Source organism: Hippoglossus stenolepis, chromosome 13 (genome assembly GCF_022539355.2).
Source record: "Hippoglossus stenolepis isolate QCI-W04-F060 chromosome 13, HSTE1.2, whole genome shotgun sequence".
NCBI classification, from domain to species: Eukaryota; Metazoa; Chordata; class Actinopteri; order Pleuronectiformes; family Pleuronectidae; genus Hippoglossus; species Hippoglossus stenolepis.
The window spans coordinates 22,059,652-22,083,567 of record NC_061495.1 but is presented as its reverse complement, the minus strand read 5'-3'; the positions used below and the strand labels follow the sequence as shown (position 1 = coordinate 22,083,567).

At 40.4% G+C, this 23,916-nt stretch overlaps 1 protein-coding gene across 1 annotated transcript in view; it reads right to left on the bottom strand.

Annotated features, from left to right (window-relative positions):
* Nucleotides 1–3,602: 3,602 nt before the first annotated feature.
* Nucleotides 3,603–23,916, bottom strand: part of LOC118120519 (contactin-associated protein-like 5) — a 95,998-nt gene continuing 75,684 nt past the window's right edge. Inside the window, exons 18-24 of the mRNA XM_035175552.2 lie at nt 20,559–20,798; nt 16,888–17,115; nt 13,643–13,776; nt 10,754–10,841; nt 10,375–10,575; nt 7,901–7,975; nt 3,603–6,305 (exon numbers count right to left, since the gene is read on the bottom strand). Of these exons, the coding sequence (XP_035031443.2) occupies nt 6,106–6,305; nt 7,901–7,975; nt 10,375–10,575; nt 10,754–10,841; nt 13,643–13,776; nt 16,888–17,115; nt 20,559–20,798 (1,166 nt within the window). The 3' untranslated portion in view covers nt 3,603–6,105. The remainder of the gene's footprint in view (nt 6,306–7,900; nt 7,976–10,374; nt 10,576–10,753; nt 10,842–13,642; nt 13,777–16,887; nt 17,116–20,558; nt 20,799–23,916) is intronic.

Genomic DNA, 23,916 nt, shown 5'->3' with positions numbered 1-23,916 from the left:
TATAACTAAAACCTGTTGTGGCAGCGTGGGACGCAAACACAAGCTGCATATAAATGTAGTTTGCGTGGTGCACAGAGTAGTTCTGCCTCCTTCAGCTACCTGGTTGGACGTTGGGAGTGAACCTTCAGCCCAGTGTGAGGTGCAGCAGGTGAAAGAACAGCATGAAGTCCTGCAGAATAAAACCACAGTAAATCTCTCGTACTTCTGGAGGATTGAAATGAACTCCTGCATGTTTCATAGGTTCATACCTGGTGGGAACTGTGCAGCACCATGCTCCTCTGAAGGTCCCGTTTCCAGAGTGGTGACGTCGTTGTGCTTTGAATGTGGAAAAAACACGGAGGCTGCTGTAAATAACATGTATGTGTGTTCAGTGGATTTAAACAACATATTGTCACCACTTTTAAATATTGAAGAGCAGCACAAAAGGATCAAGTGTGACAGGCGTACAAATGACTGCACGTTCATCACACTGACATCTGTATCGGCTTAAAAGTCTGGTGTTGGTGCTTGTTAGAGATGAGCATACTGTATAGTGGGAAAGTAACAAAAGTGAAACATGATCGTTTGTTTTCAAAGACCAAATATGTTTAATCCATGAAGGCAGCAATGCCAAAATAACCTCTGAGAGTAATTAGAAAGCAAAACAACAGACTGGATCTGTTCAATAACGTGTGATAAGAGAAGGACTGACCACTCATAAGAGCTGCTTGACTGATATCCAGAACTGAATCTCCATCATCACTCACTGATTCACTGACTTCATCATGTTGGAAACTGCATTTAAATTTACTCTTGTTTTTTTTAGATCACATCCAAACAGGACCTCACATATGACCTCAAATACAAGAGGGAAGAACAAACTGCCAACGCTGCAGTGATTCACTCGTCTTCCCCTGAGGTATTAAAATACTATGTTTTACTCAAAGTGCAGATATCTTGTGAAATTGTTTGGACAAATAGCCAGAGAGAAAAAAATATTTAAAAAACAGCGAAGCCTTTAAAAGGCAAAGAGAAGTGTGACATTTTATCTTCCTTTTGTTTGTCCTCACAATACAGACACGCAGAGGCAGAGACAGCTCGGAATGGCAGCTCATACCAAATAGGCTTCTTTGTAAATATCTCAACAGGCAGTTTTCAATGGAATCAATTTTATTTGTAAAGCACCAAATCACAACACACATTATCTGAAGGCACTATACATAGAGGGGGTAAGACCTTATATCATAGAGAAAGCAGCAGTTGGTGACAGTGAGAAAAAAAAAAAGAGGAAGAAATCTCCAATGGAACCAGATTCAGGTTGAGGAGGTGAGGAGGAGAGTCTGTCTCAATCAGCTGGGGGAGAGGAGAGAAATGGGGGAGAGAGGAGGAGGAGAGGTGAGCGAAAAGGGGGAGAGAGGAGAGAGAGAGAGAGACCAGGAACTGTTCTGTAATTATCATATTTAAGCTCAGTCAAACTGGTTGTTACAATGAAAATAAGAAGTGATACTTATAGTTAAAAATAAGAGTGATTATAGCGCTGATAAACAATAATAATAATACTAGAATGTCACTCAGTGGAGCTCGTACCAACAACCAGGCCCAACAGTCCCTTACATTCAATCTAGATGACAAAACAAAGCAGATCATAAAACAAAACGAAAAAGACAAATAAAACTACCCCTGCTTTTTTTCATCAAGATCCATGAATTATTTCCTGGGAAACGGTGAAAATGTCTAAAAAATCGCAAATGTAAAAGAAAGGAAAGGAAATTGAAAAACAATCCTGGAAAAACTAATTTTAATGGATTCTCTCTTGGCCCATGTCCCATCCTTACACCAAGTTTGCATATAAATCCCTTAGGTAGTTTTTGTGCAATCCTGCTGACAAACAATCAGAAACAAAGAGATGGACAGGGGTGAAAACATAACCTCCTTCTGCAGATGTAACAATAGTTGAGCTTACGTATCGCTCATATCGGGATCCTGCAGCTCTGGAGTCATAATGACCCTGCGGAACGAGGACGGAGAGGAAAAGCACAAACTACTGCAGAGAGACAACAAAGTTAATGACTTGTGGTAATGTGATAAAAACACATGGGGGATAAATAAACGCATTTATCTGAGCTCCAAATTGTGCTCGGTTTGGTCTGTTGGATGATTTTAAAGCCTCTGACGTCCTGTGTCAGCAGAAGATGCAGGAGTGTGTGGAAACAATATGTTGGAGCGCTGCTTTTAATGAGATTATGGAACAGTGCTGATGTGTTGATTCTAATGGAAGAAGCTACATGTGGGAACCAAAGAGTTGCAGCTGCAGGGAAAGGTGCATGATGTTGGTTGATGCACGACTTTGTATGAAGACATGTTTTTGTTGCTTTAGTATTATTTTATTTATCCTTTCAGCAAATTCTCACTCGAGCTTTTATGTATGTGTTCAGACTTTTCATTTTCTCCAACTGTCTTCTACCAGATATCAGGCAAAATTAGCACAGGCGAAAACACTTCTTCTAGATCCCATGTAAGTCCTTGGAGTTTGTTATCAGAAGGACTCAAGTGCAGGTAGAGAAGATTTGAGCTGAATTTTTCATAAACAAGGAAACAGACTCAGTCGGCATGGAAGCAAACTGAAAATCCAAAACTCCAACAAACTCCAAAAGAAGAAAGTAGAATAACGATGGAGAGCAAATCTGAAACACAAGCAGCACAGCACCTGCAGGAAACTGGGACAGAAAAAGTAACTGAGACAGAAACATGAGACTGGGTGAATGGAGACAACTGGACAAAGCTGAGACACATTAGAGCAGAAGCACAGGAGGAAACAGGACAAAGACAGGAAGTAAAACATGCAAAGAAACTAAAGGTATATCATTTCAAAGTAAAACAGGAACTAATGGTCCAAATAACTGAAAAAAACAGCAACAACAAAGAAATTAAAAACAAGTCCAAACACAAAGGTTGAATGTGATCAGCAAATGTCAGAGTCATTTGCTTCTGAACTTTTCCTGGAGAATTCACAGTTAGCGAGTTTCTAACGATGCGACGGATGCAACAACTGGAAGAAGAAGAATATCTCAGGATGAAAAAGAGGAGCCATACACGTAGGAGACAGACGTCTACTTGGAAACACAAGGAGATTCGAGAGCTTTCGGTGATAAGGCCGGACGCTGGTGTCGATGTAAACCAAAACTTAACAGCAGAATTTATAGGTCATGTCCTGCCTCCTGCTGCTCTACCCAGGCTCCACCCCTCAACTGAATGTTCCACACATTTTCCTGTTGTTGTGAACGAGTCGGCCCCGGACAATCTCCTGCTGCTTCTTCATTTCTGAAAGAAAACCAACGGTCTGGACATTTTCTGGAGTTCATGCATGAAAACATCTCATATACTCTGATGCAGAACTATATTTAACTAACCATTAGATGCGATGATACATTTCAAATTTCTTCCAATTACTTCAGACAACTCTATATTGAGATTTGCCAAAAATTGTCACCCCTATTTATTTTAATTTAACAAATATTGACTTGAATCCCTGCTGCCGCTGTCAAAGCTCCAGCCTGTAAACATCTCGATAATTCGAGAGCCTCTTTGGAGATGTAGCAGTGAAACCATTTTACAACAGAGAATTAACAATATATTCACTTTTATTATTAAATTATACATCTATACAATAGATCCTTAATAAAACTGCAGCTATACAAATCATTAAGAAGTACCCACATGATATTACCCATTGCAATAGAACCTAAAACACTCTGAGAGGTATGTATTCATTCTCTGATACTGGAGATCTGCAGACTATCACATTGTGAGACATACTTAGTTTACAAGGACATGCACAGATGGGCTCCGGAGGCTCCAGACCCGATCTTTTCACCAGGCCACTGTTGTCGCGTCACTGAAAGTCACGCGATCTTTAGCCGTGGCGGTGGTGGGGTTCCAGGGAAGGGTGAGAATTGTTTGTCAGTCTTTTCATCCGTCAGTTCATCGGCGCGACTCCAAATACTTGACTGGAGCATCTTGGATTGTTTCCCTTGACTTTTTATACAGACATGTAGGATCCAAAGCAGACGGATTATAATGACTCGGCCGACACTGCAGTTCATAACAGGATACTTAAAAAAACAGACTGTAGGATTTTTTATTTGTGTGTGTGTGGGCGTAGGCTTAACCCTAATGCATAGCATGTTAAGCTCAAAGCACAATAGATGTTGACAACGACAGCTAACCTGCCTACGAGCAGCTGAAGCCAGTGGATTATGAACTAAAACTGAGCTAAACACGCTGACATCTCTTTTCCTCTGGTGTCACCTTCTTGGAGGATTGCTAGTTCAATCCCTGGCCCCTCCAGTCCGTGTATCGCAGTGTCCTTCAGCAAGACACCGAAACCCAAATTTCCGGCGTGTAGAAGCGCTATATGAACGCATTGTGACTGGGTGAATGTGTCGTTAAAACTAGAAAAGCGCTACATAAATGAGTCCATTTACCTTTTCTAGTGATAATGGTCTAAATAAAGTTCTCTCCATTGTTTTATTTTTAATCCATGCTTTCATCTGTTGGGTGTGTAATGTACTCCCCGGACCTTTAGGTGTCTTACTTTCGTCTTATTTTCGTGTGTATGATTTTGTTTGTATGATAAACCAGTGGAGGATGTACAGTATATAAAAAGGTGTTCTGCTTGAAATATATAGAAAACACCACTTATCCCTGTAATCCATATTGTAAAGAAATAAACAAATTATATCACTGCTGGCTTTAGCGCTGTAAAATAACGGACAGACAAAACAAAAATATTAGCTGGGTCCGAAATACTTTCAAGAAATATTGTAGCCTCAAGTCCAACACTGCAAAATAAAAATAAAAGTCCTGCCCCCTTGGTTTTGCATATTGCTACGCTAGCAACTGCGATGAAGGAATCACAACCATTTTTTAACTGCGGTACAAATTCAACTCAAAGTACTGTGGTAAAGTGTAGTAGAGAAGGTACTGACAAACTTACTACTGCGAACGGAAAAGATGCAGGATTCCTGTACATACAATACAAAACTGCCCGAGTACCAAAGAGAGCGGATCTGTTCCTACACCAGTATGGGACGGTGGATGCGTGTAGATGCCAACGAAAGAAGTTTGATTGTTAAAACCCCCTTAATGTATGTATTCGTTGAAGTACTTTTTTTTTTGGTTATTTAAATACTGTACTATAATTCCGCTGTGCTAATTTCTTATTTCTGCTACTCTCATGGTACAATATACACAAGTGTTTTTAGATTTTTACGCACAGGAGAAATAACTCACAAATAAATATATATAAATAAAAATACATCACATAACTAGATTTATGTCTGGGTGATCGCTCGACTTAAAAACCTGAAAGACTTGAAAGTGTTGAATTAATAAATGAACTCAGAACGTCCTGGAATCATCTGACTTTTTAAGGTTTGTCAATCTCCATGCTACTTCAGACAGTGGTGCCGTGGGAAGATGATGTGAATAACTGGGAAATTCCTTTTATTTTGTGTAGTGTGGGCTGCAGAACTTAACCCCTGTATGCAAATGAAAACTGCCTTTTTGTGCAAATCACAAGGAAAACTTCTAAAATGTTGAAATAAAAAGTCGTATGCAAATTAGGCACTCATACAGTATAGGCAGTATCGTCCCCGTTTCTTCTTCTAAAACATTCACCACCACTGGAAAAAAACAAAGACAGCAGCGAACGCGCGCATATCTTACAAGCCTGGCCTACATTTCCTGACTTGCCAGTACAATTTAGTCCCACCGAAATGTGGAAAATATTCAGCATCTGAGGGTTTCAAACAAAACATTTGAAGTTGTGCGCATTCACGGATTGGAGCTCCTGCTCGCCGCGCGCGTGGCGTCCACCCCCTGCAGAACGTCCGATTTTTGCTTTACACATTTTGCAACGACAGAAACCACAGCAGCTCGATTGGGACAGTTTCACCAACATCAAATACACTAACAGCTGTAAAGATTCAGCCACTCGCTTGTTCTTGTACAGAGATGTTTTGTTGTAAGAAATGCTGAAGCGGCGCATCCGTTTCCCGCCCGCAAGTCCTGTTTGTGAGAGAAAGGTACTTTTGCAACTTAGGGCCGGAGAGAGAGCACGCTGTGTCAGATGTAGTACTCCTTCATGTTGTCCCTGATTGGGTTGTGGAGTTGCAGCTCTGTCCTGTAGTCTGTGTACACGCTTTGTCTGTGCTCCTCTTTGATGCTGCTGCTGGTGCTCCGCTGGGCCTGACGCTGCTGGTACAGGAGGCGGCTCATCACGGCCAGGGCGCACACGGCGATGAAAACCACAGCCGTCACCACACCTGAGAGCACAGCAGGGGAGATGCATCAGAAGGTGTCAGTCGAACACGTCCCCATCGAGCCTCTGTTTTTTACCTCCTGATCTGAACTGGTTATGTGACGACAGCTGCGATGACAGCAGAGTTCAAATACTGTCTTCAGATACAAAGTGCAAAACCTACATTTATGCTCGATTATTATAAATGAACACAATGTTCTGATGGTAATTATTAAAGAAAGAGATTATTAAACCAGAAACAAAATGTACCGCCAAATACTACAATACTAACCAGGGACTTACCCACTGATGCTGTGAGGCTCATTATTATTTAAATTGTAGTTTGTTTTTTAACAATGACCAATGTAATTGCAGTGGTCATGACTGTTTTTCAGTGATTCCTAAGATGTAGTTATCAAACCAATATGACAAAGAAATGTAATTGAAGTTCGATATTTTACAGTTTATTCATATACTATTTAATAAATAACCATAAATAAAACAGATACAACCAAATATATAGAACTTGAACTAAGAAAATAAACCAATTATTTTACGTAAAATAAATGCAAATCTTTTCTGCATCATAAACATTGCATCGAACATTGTAAACATCTAAAAAAACAACAAAGACAAACAAAAATTTATTATGAACAAACTTTGCAGTGACATTATTTCAGCCAAAGCACCTTCCTGCAGTTTTTATTCTGTAAAATAAAAGTATCTGCAAACAAATACGCTGATACCAATATATCTGCGAAAGATAAATTGGTCATGATCTATTATGATGTATATGTTTTATATTGTATATCGATATATTTAAAAAGCATAAATTTATGTTTGGGTTTTTTCATCAGTTTTCTTGAATAAAATTTGATCTGACTTTTTCTGTAATTCCACATCCACAGTTTGCTCATGTTACATAGGCCTCTTGGCACAGCTGCTGCTGACAGACCGGATTTTCTGGAGTCTTTATGTAATAAGAACTTAAACATAAATACTCATCAATTCTGCATTGTTTACTCTGTAAAATAAAACTTTTATTACCAGCATAATAAAAGGTGAAAGGCTCATATTGGCCAACCTCTAAATAAATCGGGTTCTAGTAAAATGTAGGATTTACTGCATCAAGTACGAGGAACTACCACAAGACAGTAAAACATAATAATTGCTTAGTGTTTTGATTTGCTGACATAAAATGCAGAGTGTGTTGATCAGCATATTTTCAATCCTGCGACCAAAGTCTTTTTAGCTTTTTTTGCTTTATTTTGTCTGTTTCAGATCAGTATGTCACATTTCTATTGTCGAAAAAACAACACAGTTAACAGTCAAATACAAAGCAGACGTTCCCTTGTTAAGAAAACACCCAGCAATCCTTTAACATCACCATCACCATCATCAAGTTCAATTTAAGCTCAAAGTAAAAGGGGCTTAACGGGCAATGAAATGATGAAAATGAGCTTCAGCTGAGGCTGAGTTATCAACAGAACGGAGAAAAAGAAGGAATTAAGAAGGAGGCAAATGGAGAGAATGACAAATAACACACAGCTGGGACTCATTTTCATTTAACCAAAGAAAAATAAAGCAGCGCAGAGGAGAGGAAAAAAATCTGAAACAGACCTGCGATCACAGCCAGATCTTTCTGGTTTCCGTTGCTTCGCTGCTCGTTGTCTTTATTGGCTGTTACTGCTTGATCTGGAAACACGGGAAGAAGAAAGAGTGAAGTCATTGATGTCCCCGTTATACAGGAGGTATGGTTGTCATGTGTGCTTCAATGCACTGTTGGAGAAGCAGTAGAGTTACACAGAATAACATGAGACAACGACATTTGAGTTTCATCTCTCTCCAACTCGCTGCAGGGGCATGTTTGAGTTTTCTCTCTTTAAAATAACACCAAGCAACTTTTTTTTACCTTAAAACAGCAACTTCTAAATTAGTTTGCTGGTTCCTGAGGTGAGTGTTTCTCTAATATCCTTAATAATCTATTTGCTGAATCGCATTTAGTTAAATGCGAATAGTCAGGGACATGGAAATTCGCCTCCAAATGATTTGCTATTTCGTGCCGTTAAGCCTTGATGCTGAACTGTAGATCAGTTAAAAAGACGTAGGAGTCATTAAAAACAATGTTTATCCCAATAATCAGCAGGAGACTTTAAAAATATCTTAAAATAGCAACTTCATTAGTATTTTGGGCCAAAGTTATATAGACACTTAATTATGTGCTGTTAAATTGTAATAGGGGGATTAAAGCGACACAATGAAACTTTTCTTTACCTTAAAACAGCAGCTTCATTAAAGTGAGTTTGATGGTTGAGTGAGTGTGAACATGGAGAATGTTTCCTCTCTCATTCCCACTCCTCACCCTGAACGTCTGTTCTATGTAACTTTGGTGAGTAGGTACGATCTCCTGTGAGAAGTGTGGAGCTGACTGAGGGTCACAGCTTCATCTGTCAGAACCAGGTCCAGCCAGGTGAAGAGATGAAAAGACTCAGAGGTCATTAAAAACCAGCGTTTATATCCAATATTCAGCAGTAAACTTTTGAAATATGAAGAATTCTGAACCGAGTTTGGTGGATTTGTTCCAGCCACAGCTCTTCTGGTTCAGGAAGCAGGGGATCAGGGGAAATATCCAGCGTTCAGTTGTAAAGCAATAGTTAAATAGTCTTGCTTTAAGTTGTCATCCAACATGCAGAGGCTGGGTGATAAAAGCAGGTTAAACCTCGGTCAGGGGGAAGGTGGAGATGATGGAGGCTGATCTGACGCCTGTTGACTAACACGCGTTCAGGTGTCGGACTGAATTTGTTATGAATAAATTAGCCTCAAAGCAAGTGACTGGTTGAATGTTGTGTCTCCACAAGAAGAGCTGATTCATGGAGCTGCCCGAACGATGAGCTCCACCTGCTAAACTCCAGCTGCTGCCCCCCCGGTCAGGACAGCATCTTAAAATAGTCCAACTTTTATTTACATTATATATAAATATGGATGCAGAGGTTCTATGTGAGTCACTGTCTTCCCTCACTTTACTGAAGACACTTTATGTCAAAACATTGGTTTCTGCACTTTGTTTAAAAGCTCTAATGGAAGCTATGCTGTGTGCAGCATTAGTGCATCTGTTCAAACAAAACATATACACACTTTTACTTGTGATTGACTTGTGCTGTTTTCCTTTTGCTGTCATGAGGCTGCGGACGGCTCCATCAATTCAAAATAGAACTGCAAGTTTGTTTTCAGGCAGACGACTGAAATGAGGCTGTTTGCCTTCATATGATGTGTTGACTTTTTATTTCCGCTTTGAGCAACTTCTGCGGTTAAACCCAGGTTTCATCACAAAACTATATAATTGATCTATTGCTGCGTCAAGTTCACCTGCACGAAGTATCAAATCAAAACAACAGTAGGTATTTAATGGCATTTTAATGAACCACTTTAAATCCCTTGTTGAAACTCATTAAGTTTACCTCATGGGTTCAGCTGTTTTTCTGTTATTCTACAGTTTTTCATAACATCAATAAGTCCAGACATGGTCACAACCTGAGAATGAGCTGAGCAGGATAACGAGAAATGTCGGTTGTCGATTATGATATTGATTGGGATAAAAATAATTGATCCTATTCATAGATTTAGAATAATGAATTTAATGAGCTCAAAATATTGAGGTTTATCTTTGCTGTATTAAAGTGTTTGGACAGGCTGATCATTTTTTGGTCTTCACTCAGTTCACTGGCAGTCGCGGAAGAATGTTTCAGACAGATAACCACAATGAAGCAAGAGAGAGGGCGAGTGCTGCCTTCAAATGTTTCACTTCGTGTTATTCATGACCTCAGACACTGGAAATTTCTGAAAGCTCTTTATTCTCAAGTTGTGACGAGTTGGTGGACATTTTTCAGAAATGCTGAATATATTGCGATTTCAGTTATACAGAGTTCTTGTGTGGAATTTGTATTACTTATCTGAGGAAAATGCTGATATTCAAACTTTCTGCCTTTTCATTTCGTGCATTGAGTGTCAAGTTGTATATCAAACATCGTCCAGATTGTGTGTTTCCCTGTGATTGTTGCATGAAGCTCAACCTGGAAATGACTGTGTGTTTTTACCCTGCAGAGTGTGCGAGGTGGACTCTGCCAACGCTCCACAGTTCGATTGGACCAACGGACCCCGGATGGTGACCAGTGAGCTTCCTCGATTGGTCAGCGCTGCCTTCAGCGGTGCCACGTGATTGAACTGGACCGAGGAGAGGCAGCCAATGAAACCTTTCGAAGCCGCATGCATTACCTCCTCGTCGAGGTTCTCGCTCCCTGCAGAGAAACAGTTCAGTGTTACTGACGGTGGCACGATTGATTTTTTCTAATTGCAGCAATTTCTGAGTATCTAAGTCAAGGAAGGTGAAATGAAGAGTTCGGGACAAAAGTAGGACGACGGGGGGCTGACGTGGGAGTTTTAGAGAAATATGCGGGGCGTCATGCGAGCACTTACTGGTGACTTTGCCCAATGTCAAGGATCTGATTAGGATCAGCTCTGCATCGGATGACAGCGTGTACTTTCTGTGGATGTCCTGGTCGATCTGGTTGAGTGGAGAGAAATCAAATAACAAGCCGATTACAAGAAATCTGAACCCGGGCAACACCAGCAGCAGCAGCACATTTCAATACATTATAGATTGAGAACTGTATTCTCTGCAGCTCCACACGGCACCGTGCATCCGCCCACCGCCGACTTTCAAGTCATTTAGACCTTTCCTGCGTCGGGCTTCGTCGTGTTGAATCTGATGCATCACTTAACTTGATGATCTGCAATTGTTTCTGCAGGATTTCGATCTGGTTTACTGCTGTTTGTAAGAGGCCTGCAGCGATAAATGTGTAGTGCAGCCCAAGAGCTTTAAGATAGTGAGCAGAGAAGGTCACATCTGAGTCACATCTTGGATGTGATAACATGTGTCATAGTTAGATTCATAAATACAGTGATAGGCCTGTTGATTATTATACCAGTAGAGATGCAGTAATTTCACATAAAATATCTTTATTGTTGCGCTCAAGTCAAGTGTGTGGTATAAATGAGATTGGAAACATCTTTTTTTAGGATCTTTTTTAACAACATCTAATGGACTTCATCAGCAGATGGAGCTTTATTGTTGTCATCTCATGAGGTAAATGTGGTGATATGATAACAGGTGGTTTGACGTGAGGGGCGAGAGAAATACTGTTCTTCAGTGATGGGCGATATTAGTCCTTTCTTATTATAGTATTTAAATACACTGTTTATGTTTTATTTATGTTTTATTTTGATGATTGTTTGTATTTATTTTGTGTGTTGTATGGACCTGCTTTGACATTTTTTATGTTGTTAACACATATATATATATTTCAGACCACAAAGTTTAATTAGGTGAATGTATTTTGACCAGAAAAACACCAATTCAATAGTTTTTTTTCTTGTTTTCTCATTGGCTGACTCGACATTGACAAAACTATTTTACATTTGAACAATTATACTGAAGGGAAAAGATATTTCCTGTGTCCCATCAACTTCAGATGAAATGTTTCCTGACAGTGCTTATTACATTAAATAGGTCCCAACCCAACTAGAAAAGGTCTGGACACCCTCAGTCCTAAGCTACTGGGAATATGTGTTGTCAGAAGATCTGAAATGAAGATGAGCTCTAAAATTCACCATTGAAATCTTAAAATTCTAAAATTTACAGAAAGCCAATGAAGAGAAGCTTAAATGAGAGTAATGTGCTCAGGGATGTAAAGTTAATGTGAGGCCACTGAAACCACTCGGTCGAGATCGGAGGTAACATGTGGTGAAAACAGCAACTTAAAACCTCTTATTGCCCCTCAGCTGTTTAAAACTGTAACCTTGCTGCAGTAAAAGTAAAAATGCACTTCAGGGTGCATCAGTGTATCATAACTTCACCGCTGTGTGCGGTCAAAGGTGAAAACAGACCCGAAGCTTTCACCCAGAGGTGCAGTGAGCTGCTTTTTTATCCTGGTGCTAAGTTATTCTATAAATAGTAAAAATGTTGACACTAACCTCTGGTATGAAACGGACTGTGAACTCGGAGGACCACTGCTGAGAGCAAACACACCTCTCTATCTTTATTTTACACTGCACTGTTTGAACTGCACATTTCTCCCTGCACACTGGATATTGGTGAAGAGCAGCTTCCTGTCCATGTTGTTTTTTAATCTTCGCGGAAAACTTAACTTTAAGCATAAAAAAGCAGGTCGTATCATTCTCTAGTGTTCATTTATCATTATTTCACTCAGCAGGTATGAGATGTAGAAGTTTAAAGCAACACTGACGGTATGGATTTTTTCTCACCGCTGATATAAAGCAACAAATAACCGAGGCTTTGTGGCAGGGGAGCTTTGCCTGGCTCCCTGCGTCCGTGCATGGCGGTATTGCGGTAAAGCGGTTACCGTCACAGCCCTAGCAACACTTTATAACTTTTACTGAGCAACAGCGCCATCTGCAGCAACACGAGGTGATTAATTTGGGCCTAAGTGGTTTTCATAGAGTATAAATCCATAGACTGTAACTAAAGATGGACGACAGGCCTCTAATTCCTCCTACTGTCCAGGAATGAAGCCAAAATATTCAGAACAAGAACGCTGCCATCTTGCACAAATTACGTCATTTGGAGGCAAGTCAGCGCAGTGGTGATCGTAAAATCTAGGTCATGCGGATACTCGTGCTTAGCGAGTCAGTCTGAGCTGCGATAGCATCAAATGAATAATTAAAAACAAACTTAACAGAAAACTGAACACTACCTAGAATAATAGAGCCAATTTAATATGCTCTATGACTTTTTAGTTTCATCTATGTCCCAATAATAATAATGAGGAGACAGGGTTTATGGGACACCCTGGGGGGATTGGGACACACAGAAGGAGGGACCCAAGATGATTTCCAGTAATCAGGTACAATTAAAATACAATTCTTAATATAATGTTATCCCTTATTGTTCTAAAAGCAAAAAAATATGAGTTGAAGTAAAAACATTTAAAATACAGACAAATACTAATCCGCCTTCTGATTTTCTTTGTCTCCATGTGATCCCTGAGGTGAGTACAAGAGATTAGCGAAAGTATCACAGGAAACACTGAGCATGTGCACGTAGGTGACTTCATGTGAACCAGCTAACATCAATATCCTTTGAGATAACGGGGGTTGCAAGTCTCTGGCACGTTATTTTGGGGGTTGGGGGCTTAAACGTTTGAGACGCTCTGGTCGAAATGATGAAGTTACTTGTGTGTAAATGTATCTTCTGCTGTTAAAGTATTGCCCCTGGAAGAATATCCCACTGTTAAGGTACGTTGGCCAATGAGAATAAACTTCAAACCTATCGTGTCCAGTCCCCACCTGAATGTAGAGGTTTTTTCCCACTCTGTGGACCCGGATTCGATGGAGCCGTCCGTCTGCCAGGTTAGTGAGGACGGGGCTGAACACGTCCGGACCCCGGTCCGTCTGAAGGTGATACCAGATCTGCAGACTCCCTGGACACAGAGCAGGAAATTCACTATTGTGTTCGGAGCTCAATTTCAACTGTCATGTACATAAACTGCTTTGTATGTGTACATTGCAGTAAAATGCCAAATGATCACAAACAGGTGAAGTGAATATACTGGAACGATGTGGCTGCCTGCAACTGTAAATAGATGCTTTGCTATTTCTAAACTTCTTCAAGTGCCTTTTGAGATATACAAATATTTATCTCATAGCTCTTCACTCCCACACTGAATAAGTCAATATGTGTTCACTGTTTCTCCCACTCACATAAGGACGCACACACACACACACACACACATATGCAAGCACACATTTGCCGGAAGATCAGAGAATCAGCGGGCAGAGTATTTTCGAGAGGAGCTGGGTCAATATTACAATTCCTCGTCTGTAGGTGAAGGGCTTTGTGTTGTGATTCATTTCAAATCCAGCAAGTGCTCCTAGATGACGGTCAGGGTGGATGAAGTGTCCCCTTCAGTGTTTACACAGACCCGGGGAACGTGGGCGTTCAGATATAACACGGGAGAGTGCATTAGGACGCGGACTGTGAGGAACACCCGCACACAGGTGTCACCCAGTATGAAGAGCCGAAGTTTGGAAACAGCTTAAAGGCTCCCGGCTTCGACCTTTGAGGCTTTTCTTGGGTCGATAGCAGGAAACGCTCGGTAGCAAGAGTTTGACATGTGACGACCTTTTCTGAAAACTTCTCCGGACTTAACGTGAGACAATTTAATCCAAATATAAATAGGTCTTAATGCTCTTTTAAAAGCATATCAGAATTATGTTTCAGAACAAAGACGAGTAAATCTGCCTTTTTGTTTTCATGCACCACATGATAAGAATGAGCTGCAACACATCCTTAACTTCCTAAAATCCTCTCTTGGCATGTTTAAAAGTCGTTTAAAATCAGTTTTCATTGAATTATGTCGTTGCTTAGAATGTGCTTTTTATTTCCCCTTAATAATTCCTATATAATTGATTCTATGTTCTTTGTTTTTAATCGGTTTGCTGTGTTTTAGTATGTTTTTGTTTTATTAGTCGTCATAAATAAAGGTGAAGACTGTCAAATATTTTACTTTGAAATTTGCGCAGTGCGTTTGCATGTTTGTTTGTTAATTTGCATGATTACGCAAAAACTCGTGGATGGATTACCACGGAAGAACCACATCCATATCAAGGTGTGGATCCAGGAATTTGTGTAATTTTGAGACAGGACATTTTTTAACATTTTCATTAATTTCTCAGAGAATAATTCATGGATCAGGGGACTGATATTTATGAGTTTGTGCAATTTTGTGCGGATACAAATAAAACTGCTGATCTAGGGAATTTAGAACTGTTGGACCTTGGTGGAGTTGTGCACTCTATATTCTAGTTTATAATTGTGTATGTATGTTATTAATGTATGGACCACTATGCATCTACTATCTTTCATATTTATATAAATTGGTGTTCTGAATGAGTGTGTGTGTGTGTGTGTGTGTGTGTGTGTGTGTGTCCATTACAGAGGGACACTTCATTTTAATGCTTGGCTATGACAAATAAATGCATTCTAATCTATTCTATTCTATTCTACGTAAAGTATCTTCAAAGATGCAGAGGAACAGAGCTGCGGAGGTTCACTTTATTCCCTCGCCTATTATCAGTTTGCAGAGTTGTGGGGGCGGCTCCAGTAATATAATAATTCTGGCTGTGGCACCGGTAATATAAACAGTCTCTCTGATTCTCTGCTCTGATCCTCAGCTGTCAGCATTGTAACATGCAAATAAACTTTAAAAATGTAAGAACACATATGGATTCTTTTTTTCTTCATATTTCAGCAGCCTCAGATCCCTGAGGCGGCCATATCTGTTTTATAGGCACATCTGCACATGTCATAACAACCTGCTGAAGGTTAGAAAAAATAAAAGAACTAACATGGAGTGCAGTGGGTTTTTGATTAGATCCTTCTAATTTAAGTGGATTCCATTTTTCTGCCTAAACAGGATCATCTCTCTCCGCTTCCAATTGAACTCTGGTGGGTCTCGTTTTAAAGTGGGCCAACCCGCTGTCAAGGAAGCAATCTCCTCTGTAATAATGTGAGATTATTTGGTAACCCTGTCAGCCGGAGAGAGCAGGGACTGTTTCTACCTGTCTGACATACGCTATGAGCTGCGGTTGCAGTTTTTTGCTCTTTCTCACCAGACGATTCAAATATTTTCTCACGCCTAGCTCCATGTTTATCCGTCTCGGTAGGATTTTAGTAAATCAGTTTGACCAAACACGACAAGACAAGAACGTTTTTAAGCAGGGGTCTTTCTGTGTAGAGTTTAAATCCCTTCTTCGTGACTGCATGAGTTTTTTTCTGGGTACTTCCTTCCACAATCCAAAATCATGCAGATTGGATGAGTATAACTGGAGACTCTGAATAAACAGCAGGTGTGAATGTGAGTGTGGATGGTTTGTCTCTTTGCAGCTGCAGAAGCTGTGTGTGAGAATGAAAATAAATATAAGTTGCTTACAATGAAATTCATTAATTGTGCAAAAAATATTTAGTCAACTGGGCAAATCTGCAGAGTCAATTAAGTCGAATTCAACATTAGCAATTTGAATTAATTCCACTAACAGCAAAAAAAAAATAATCCAAATAACATTTTAATTTCAAATCAAATTCACTGAGTTGCCACTAAGCTTATTCCACCACTGCTCACCGGATCCAAACCTTTATAATAAAGCAAATAAAACATTTTGGAGCACATCGCTGTCATTTCGACGGAGGGCTGCAGACCTGAGGGCATCACAGGGAGCTTCACATGTCAAACGCTTTGTTTTCCTTCCCAATAACTGCCACTGTGTAATGATGTGGCATTTTATCTGAGTGAGTCTGAAATGGCTTCAAAGGCCTGTGGTTACATAACTGATGTGTTCATATGAAATGTGCATATAAATGTTTAACACAACCACTTCACGGTGGAAGTGTTCCGCTGCCACGTGTGCAACCAGGCGGAGGAGGTGTTTGCTAACAGTTGGTGATTTAAGTTTTGAAATCTATAAATAGTTGAATGTATTTACCATTAAAGATTAGTGTGTTTTTATCGTATAAATGTAAAATCCGTATGTACCGTTTTTTGCCAGGATGACAGCGATGTACTGATGACTGAAGGTGCTGACAGTCAGCAGCATGGCTGGCCTCTGGGACGTGACGAAGCTGAAGGCCACGTCCTCTCTGGCCCGGCTGCTGCTCTCCGTGGAAACGCTGGTGGCCTGCGAACTCCTGTTCTGCATCACCGAGAACGGCTCCTGGAAGGTGTAGGTCACCGAGGACTCTCTGTCAAAGGACACCGACACCTCTGCGCACACACAGGAACACAAGAGAGGGGAGGAAAAAATAACGGTTTCAGTTCAGGAAGCGACTGTTTTTGAAACAAGATTAAGAGATAAAGCCAAGCTCACAGTCCACAGAGGATCCAATTTCCATTACACCTCTTAATATGAAAGTATTAGATGGAACAGCGATGGTCATGAGCTGTGGGCAGTGACCAAGAGATCGCAGATATACGCAGCCAAAATTAGTTTCCTCCGAAGGGTCTCTGGGTTGAGATAGGATGAGGAGCTCTTACACCCGGGGGGAGCTCCTCCACGTCGGAAGGTTGTTTGGGCATCTGATTACGTTGCCTCCTGGGCTACTTCCTTTGGAGGTTTTCCATGCGCCTCCAACTGGGAGGAGACCCCAGGTTACACCCAGAACTCGCTGGAGGGATTATACATCCCATCTGGTCTGTATACGCCTCAGGATCCCCCGGTTTCCAAGGAGAGGGATGTCTGGAACACCCTGCCACCACAACCCGACCTCGGATAAGTGGCAGAAAATATATGGATGGATACACAGAACAATCCGCACAACGCTTATCACTGAGGAGGTTGAAAATGTAGTTTGCCTCATGGGGAGAGATAACATGAAGTCTGTGGGTTCATTTAAAATGCATTAATGAATATTTTTGATATTAGCATTAAACACAACCACTGGCTTTATTGAAATGTGGCCAAACCCATGAAATTCTTCAGAGAAGTAGCAGAAGGACTGAAAATACACCTTCTTAGAAATATCCAGCGATAGGGAGCCTCTCTCTTTAAGGTTCATGTGACCTCCTGAAGGTGAGTGTTTTTGTAAAATGCATGTAAGTCATTCTGGTGGCTGTGGGTGAGGAGGTAAAGCGGGGCATCCACTAACTAGATGGCCAGTGGTTCAATCCCACGCTCCTCCACTCTGCATGCCCGAGGGGCTTTGAGCAAGACACTGAACCCTTAATTGCCCCTCTGCATGTTAATGGATGAATGTTCCTTGTACTTAAAAGGGGTCAATACGACTAGAAAAGCACAACATGAATGATTTATATTCAATTATCTTCATTGTTACAAATTTCACGTCTACATATAAATACATAAATGTTAATTCCTAGGATAAACTGCTTGAGATAAATCATCATTTATGAACATGCACCTGCACATTAGGAATACATTTGTCCTGATATCTTAAGACCCAGTATAGAAGTAGTGGGTTGTTAACCGGTTGTTTGAAGATAAATAAAAATATATGATTTAAAGTAATGAGAAGACTTAATCAGGGCAGTTTATTCCAGTTTGTGGGAGCTTTAAACTTTATGATATAAACAGGTTAAATCCCCCCCCCCCCAGTCAACTGTGACACCACAATTATTAATATTAGCAACTCAACTTCCATTTTTATGATGAAAGATAAATGATTGGAACAAAAAACAATAAGTTGGCAGAACTGTAAGAAATTGAGTCGGCCTCAAAATCTTGGGCAGTGAGTTGCCTTGAAATTTTGCGTTTTCTAAACCTTTTCATTTTTGCAGTGTATGCAATAATATGGTTATATTTAAAACACGAGTTACAAGTGACTTTAACCACCTCTAAAAGCAGCTGACAGTCTCAGGCGGGTGAAGCTTCTCCACAAGGAGACGACGACAAGAACCCTACTTCAACACAGCGATGATTCCCAAGTGCCGTGGAAGCATCCACACCTCTGTTACCTCAACAGATGCTGGGAGTTCAAGTCCCTTCACAACCAAACTGCTCTGGGTTTTGATGTGTGAAAACACTCTTTTCTTAACTTTCAAATTAAATTTGTATTTCCTGGGGTTAATGGAGGGTGGAGGGGATGGTTGCCTTCATACTAAGACGCCATTACACCACCGTCTCTCTTCACACGTCTGGGCAGCACATTCACAATGTCTCAGTAGAAGGTGCTAGCACTTCCACTGAAGCAGATAATCTCCAGCCTACTTCAGCTCAGCCCTGTATCACAGCCGGACGGCTTGTTTTAACACAAGTGTCTGGCTTATACACTAAATAAATAAAAGAGGAAAAAATGTAGAATAGCCTCGGTTTGGTTCTATTCAGTCGACAGCTGTCACACAACACGCTTTCCCACCGAGGGAACGAACAAAGAAACAGACTCAAATCAACATAAAACATGGACATGCAGAAACACAAGGTGGGAAAAAATATAAGTAAAGTATGGAACAGGATAAAAAAACAAGTGACGCAGCTTTTGTTTTCAAAATACAAAATCTGCCACCATACGATCACACAGCTGACGGCATTCGCTTAACAACTTCCTTTTACCATCAGAGAGACAAGAGAGAGTCTACAATGTGGAATCTTATACGTGCATTCATTTTTATATTTTACACAAAACAAATATTTTCTTAATTCATGTTCTATATTTTAGTTTTTTTTTATATATGTTATTCATGATACAGTTTGCGATTTAACTGTAAAATATGAAGCATTGATTACATTTATTTGTCATCCGCATAGACTGCAAATAAAGATCGACGACATTCTACTTTTGCACAAAAATTAAGATAAAAATATCCAGGATACGTGTGCTGCTAGTGGGGCCACGCAATCGAGGTCTAGCTGATACACGCGCTGGGTTTTTATATCCTCTAATACCTAATAAAAACCAAACTTATCAGAAACATGAACACTTAAACTTACTTCTTGGTTCATCTTCTAACATGGAGAATGACTAAACTACTGCCAGCCACCAGGGGGCGATCAAGATAGTTCTCCACTTTTGGGAATCTGACACGTCATCCATCTTTCAGTCATAAGGACAACATCTTAGCAATCATTGTCTTATTATCTAATATCTTTATATATACATTGGTTGATAAAACGTTTTCGGAAATGTTTTGCTCTTTAATTTTGGCATCTGTGTTGGCCCCAAAAAATCGATATGGGTCTAGTCTCTAACCTGAAAACTGGTGAAACCTTTAACCACAGTAACACGTCCAACTGTGATAAGATCCAGAAATAACAGAAGTCAGATTAGCTGCATTCTGCCTCCTTCATACTAAACAAACAGAGCAGAAATAAACAGAGTAAACAGTGTGGCTACCACATTTGCAGCCCCACTCTTCATCTTCGGACTCTTCCTCTCCACCAGAATCCATGTGGCTGTTTGCTTGGCCAACTGCTCTTGTATTTGCGCTGGGTTTCAGTGTCTGATCAGTTCTGTTCTTGGCTCACACACTGCAGCAGATAATTTGGTCTAATGCATTTTAAATGTTCCTGGAGTCTGGCATCAGGACAAGTATTAATTGTGTCTTGCATTACTCGCACTTTTATTGGAGCACTCTAATGGAATAACCTCGGCAGTGATCGATTCTTTGTTTCGTTGTAATCAAAATTTATCTATTAAAAGAATTACATGACGCCTGCTGCTTTTGTTTAATTTAAACCGGCGAAGGGCGGGACTCACCTTGGTTACAGGTGGTTCCCCCGTAGGCGGACAGCGAGCAGTCGCAGATGTAGCCGTTGCTCTTCTCGATGCACCTCCCTCTGTTGTGGCACAGGCTGCTGGAGCCGCTGCAGTAGCCGGGACAGCCGGAGCTCACCCCGGGCGTCATCCTGGCCCTCTCCTCCAGGTCGAAGCTCACGCCGTTGACCGTCAGCGTCCTGATGCAGCCCAGGAAGCCTCTCTGCAGGGACGCCGTTCCCCCTGGGGAGACACTGGGCGTTACATCACATCTGATGTCCGCTTGCTCCGCTGAGAACCATCTGTAATGGCTTTATAATCATGGCTCCCTTTAGGGTTGACGAGGATTTACGACAAGCAGTTACTTAATTCCAGCGTGCATCTTGTGCGACCCTGTAGGCACTTAAGCATATGAAACCTCATTATGACTAAATATACAACGTAATGGATGAGACAGCGTTCGATGAGACATCTCTGTGAGATGCACATAGAAAACAAATGTTTGGGACTCTGGCAACAGCTGCTTGTGTACAGCGTGTTTCGTAGAGGTGTGAGAAAGTGCATCACATTGTTTGCCTATTTCTGAAAGAAAAAATAACAGGTGGGAAAAGTCTCCACCCATGATCCCCCGAGGCTGACAGAAGATACTTGTTAAATCCTGTATCGTTTCATAAACACAAACATCAACACAACACCCTGCACAATCCCACTTAACAACACCAACGCAGTCCGATACATGTATTTTGACAACTTTATCAACAGGCCCAACAGCCTGAGTAGCTAACTAAGGGAATACAATAACAAATAACAAATGTATTCATTAAATAAAACAATTAATCGATTTTTTGGTCAAATAAAAGTTGCACTCCAGCCCTCAGCGTAAATAAACTTTTCCATCCATCCAGATGTTTTTTAATTTGTGTTTGCAACAAATCCAAAAATAAAGTTTCATGAACATTCTAAATTAATAAACATTCAAATAATCCACATCCTCCAAACCAACGAAACAATCAAATTAATACTGTAATTGTCTGTTTTCTAAAATGTCTGCTAATATCATAGAATAAAGGTGTGAGACATAATTTCATTGCAGTGGACATTCCCTGATCCTCCCTCCGACATGTGTGTAATTTTGATTCAGTTCCATGAGACGAATACGATCTGAAAGAATGAAATCTTGTAGGTTCATCAGTTGTTGTTTTACATATCAATTAGAACACGTGTTGTCCCGTGGTATAAGACGATCCAAAATATCTAGAAAACAACTGTTAAAGATGTTGGCGACAGCTGCTTGTGCACAGTGTGTCTCACAGAGGTGTGACACACAGAGGTGTGACACACTGCAGCAGATTGTTATGCTCATAATTTATCTGAAAGACAAAAATAAAACAGGTGGGAACAGCCACCTCCCATGATTCCCTTGGGCTGACAAACCATACTTGTTAAATCATCTATTCTTTCATGTGGCGTGAAGCTTTGAGTGTGCACACTGCAGGGAGCTGGCATGTGTCTAGTGTACATATGTGTTTTTTATTCCATATACACATGTTATATGTAGTAATATATAGCAGGAGAGGCTGGTCTATTGGGAGAAGGCAGGATATCATACGAGCTGTTATCTGTATTATATAGTGTGAGGGTGTCTTTCCTGCTATTTACCCGTGCTTCCTGTTAACGGTCACACAGGTCATTTCTCACTCCCTACCAGCGCTGGCTTTGTGTAGCGTGGGCTTGTGTTATTAATGCCACAAGCTGCCGTTTCTCATCGGAAACTTCCCGTGTCGCCTTTGCTTGTTTTAGCCGACAGACGCTATAAAAACCTCAAACCTGAAAGACCGAAGGGACGAGGCTCAGGGGTTCCAGTCCCCTTTTAGAGTAATTACAGGGAAATGACACAGAAATCAAGAGGGAGAATTTAAAGGAAGTAATGGACAGCCCTGCGATGGCACGTACAGTTCTGCAGAAATTCTGTGTATAATAGAGTTTTGCAGTAATAACTAGAGAGGCACTCAGTAGAGCGCACACCTCCACCAACAGTCCCCTCATGTTCAATCAAGCTGCACCAAATTGCACACACTCACAGATATCAGTCCCCTAAATGTGCCTGATTTCTTCCATTAAGATCCATGAATTATTCACTAAGAAACTGGGGAAAATGTCAAAAAAAGCAACTGTGACCATGAAAAGCAATGCAGTGAATATTTTCACTCTTTAACCGTCAAACTGCTCGAGAGAAATAACCTCAACACAGTATGATATGGCAAAACAAAACATGAAACTAGAACTGCTACAGTTTAACAACAATAACAAATACATTTAAGAGATCTGAAAATATGAACCTGTACCAAATTGTACACACTCATATCAACATATTAAATTAGGATTTGCGCATTATACCCTGAAAAATAACGACAACGTTGAAAAATTGCCATATTTTGTGATGTTACAACATTGGGAAAAATCCTTGATCTGCCCCTGAAACCACATTTGCATCTAAATTGTATGGGTTCCTTTCAGTTCCAGGCTTTGTTCCTCCATCAACATATTTCCGGTGCCTTTTCTCTGAGTTAAAATATTTAGCCTCCACATTATGTAAAAATCACATTCTCCTTTTTGGTTAATTTCCTTTCACTGATCAGGTTTTATTTGTGTCCCACTTGCATTGAGAGTCAATTTATTAGAATTTTTTTTACAGCTGTAGCCTTTGTTATATTCCAAGTTCTTATTTCACTAAAATGAGCAGCAAATATCCGAACTAGCAATCAGTTCTCAAATGGCAGAGCAGGTCTTTGCAAGGGACATAATCACATGTTCATCGTTATTTTCTTCCAGAATCCAGATAAAAAAGTTCTTTCATGAAATGACACCGTTTCCCATTTAATCTTCACCAGATGACATGTTTTTCTGCGATCCACAGAGGATTGTTGCTTTTAGTTGTCATTTAATTCCTCTGATATATTCATTCTTAAACCAAATGATCCGTTAAGTGCATGAACTCGGGCCTAAAATAGAGAGAAAAGTATTTTTTCTGTTGTCTGTGTCGCTTCCAGAGGGTTGGTGCATTATTAAGGAGACACATTAAAATGTCAGCGGGGGAAAAGGCTGCTGGAGAAATGTGACACGAGAAAGAGAGCAGCCTCGCTCCTTGACCAGAGTAATAATGAAAAAACAATAAAATAAATGAGTTCTTCGTAGCAGCCTATAGGATCGCTTTGTAAATCTATATAAATGCAATAATCAGAGGACATTTAAAGAGTTATTGTTCGCTGTAATTATCTCCACATGCGCTATGAGGGGTGACCTCCGTAGTCCGACTACATTAGAGGGGACAGGGGACAAATGCAATGTTATTATGAGATGT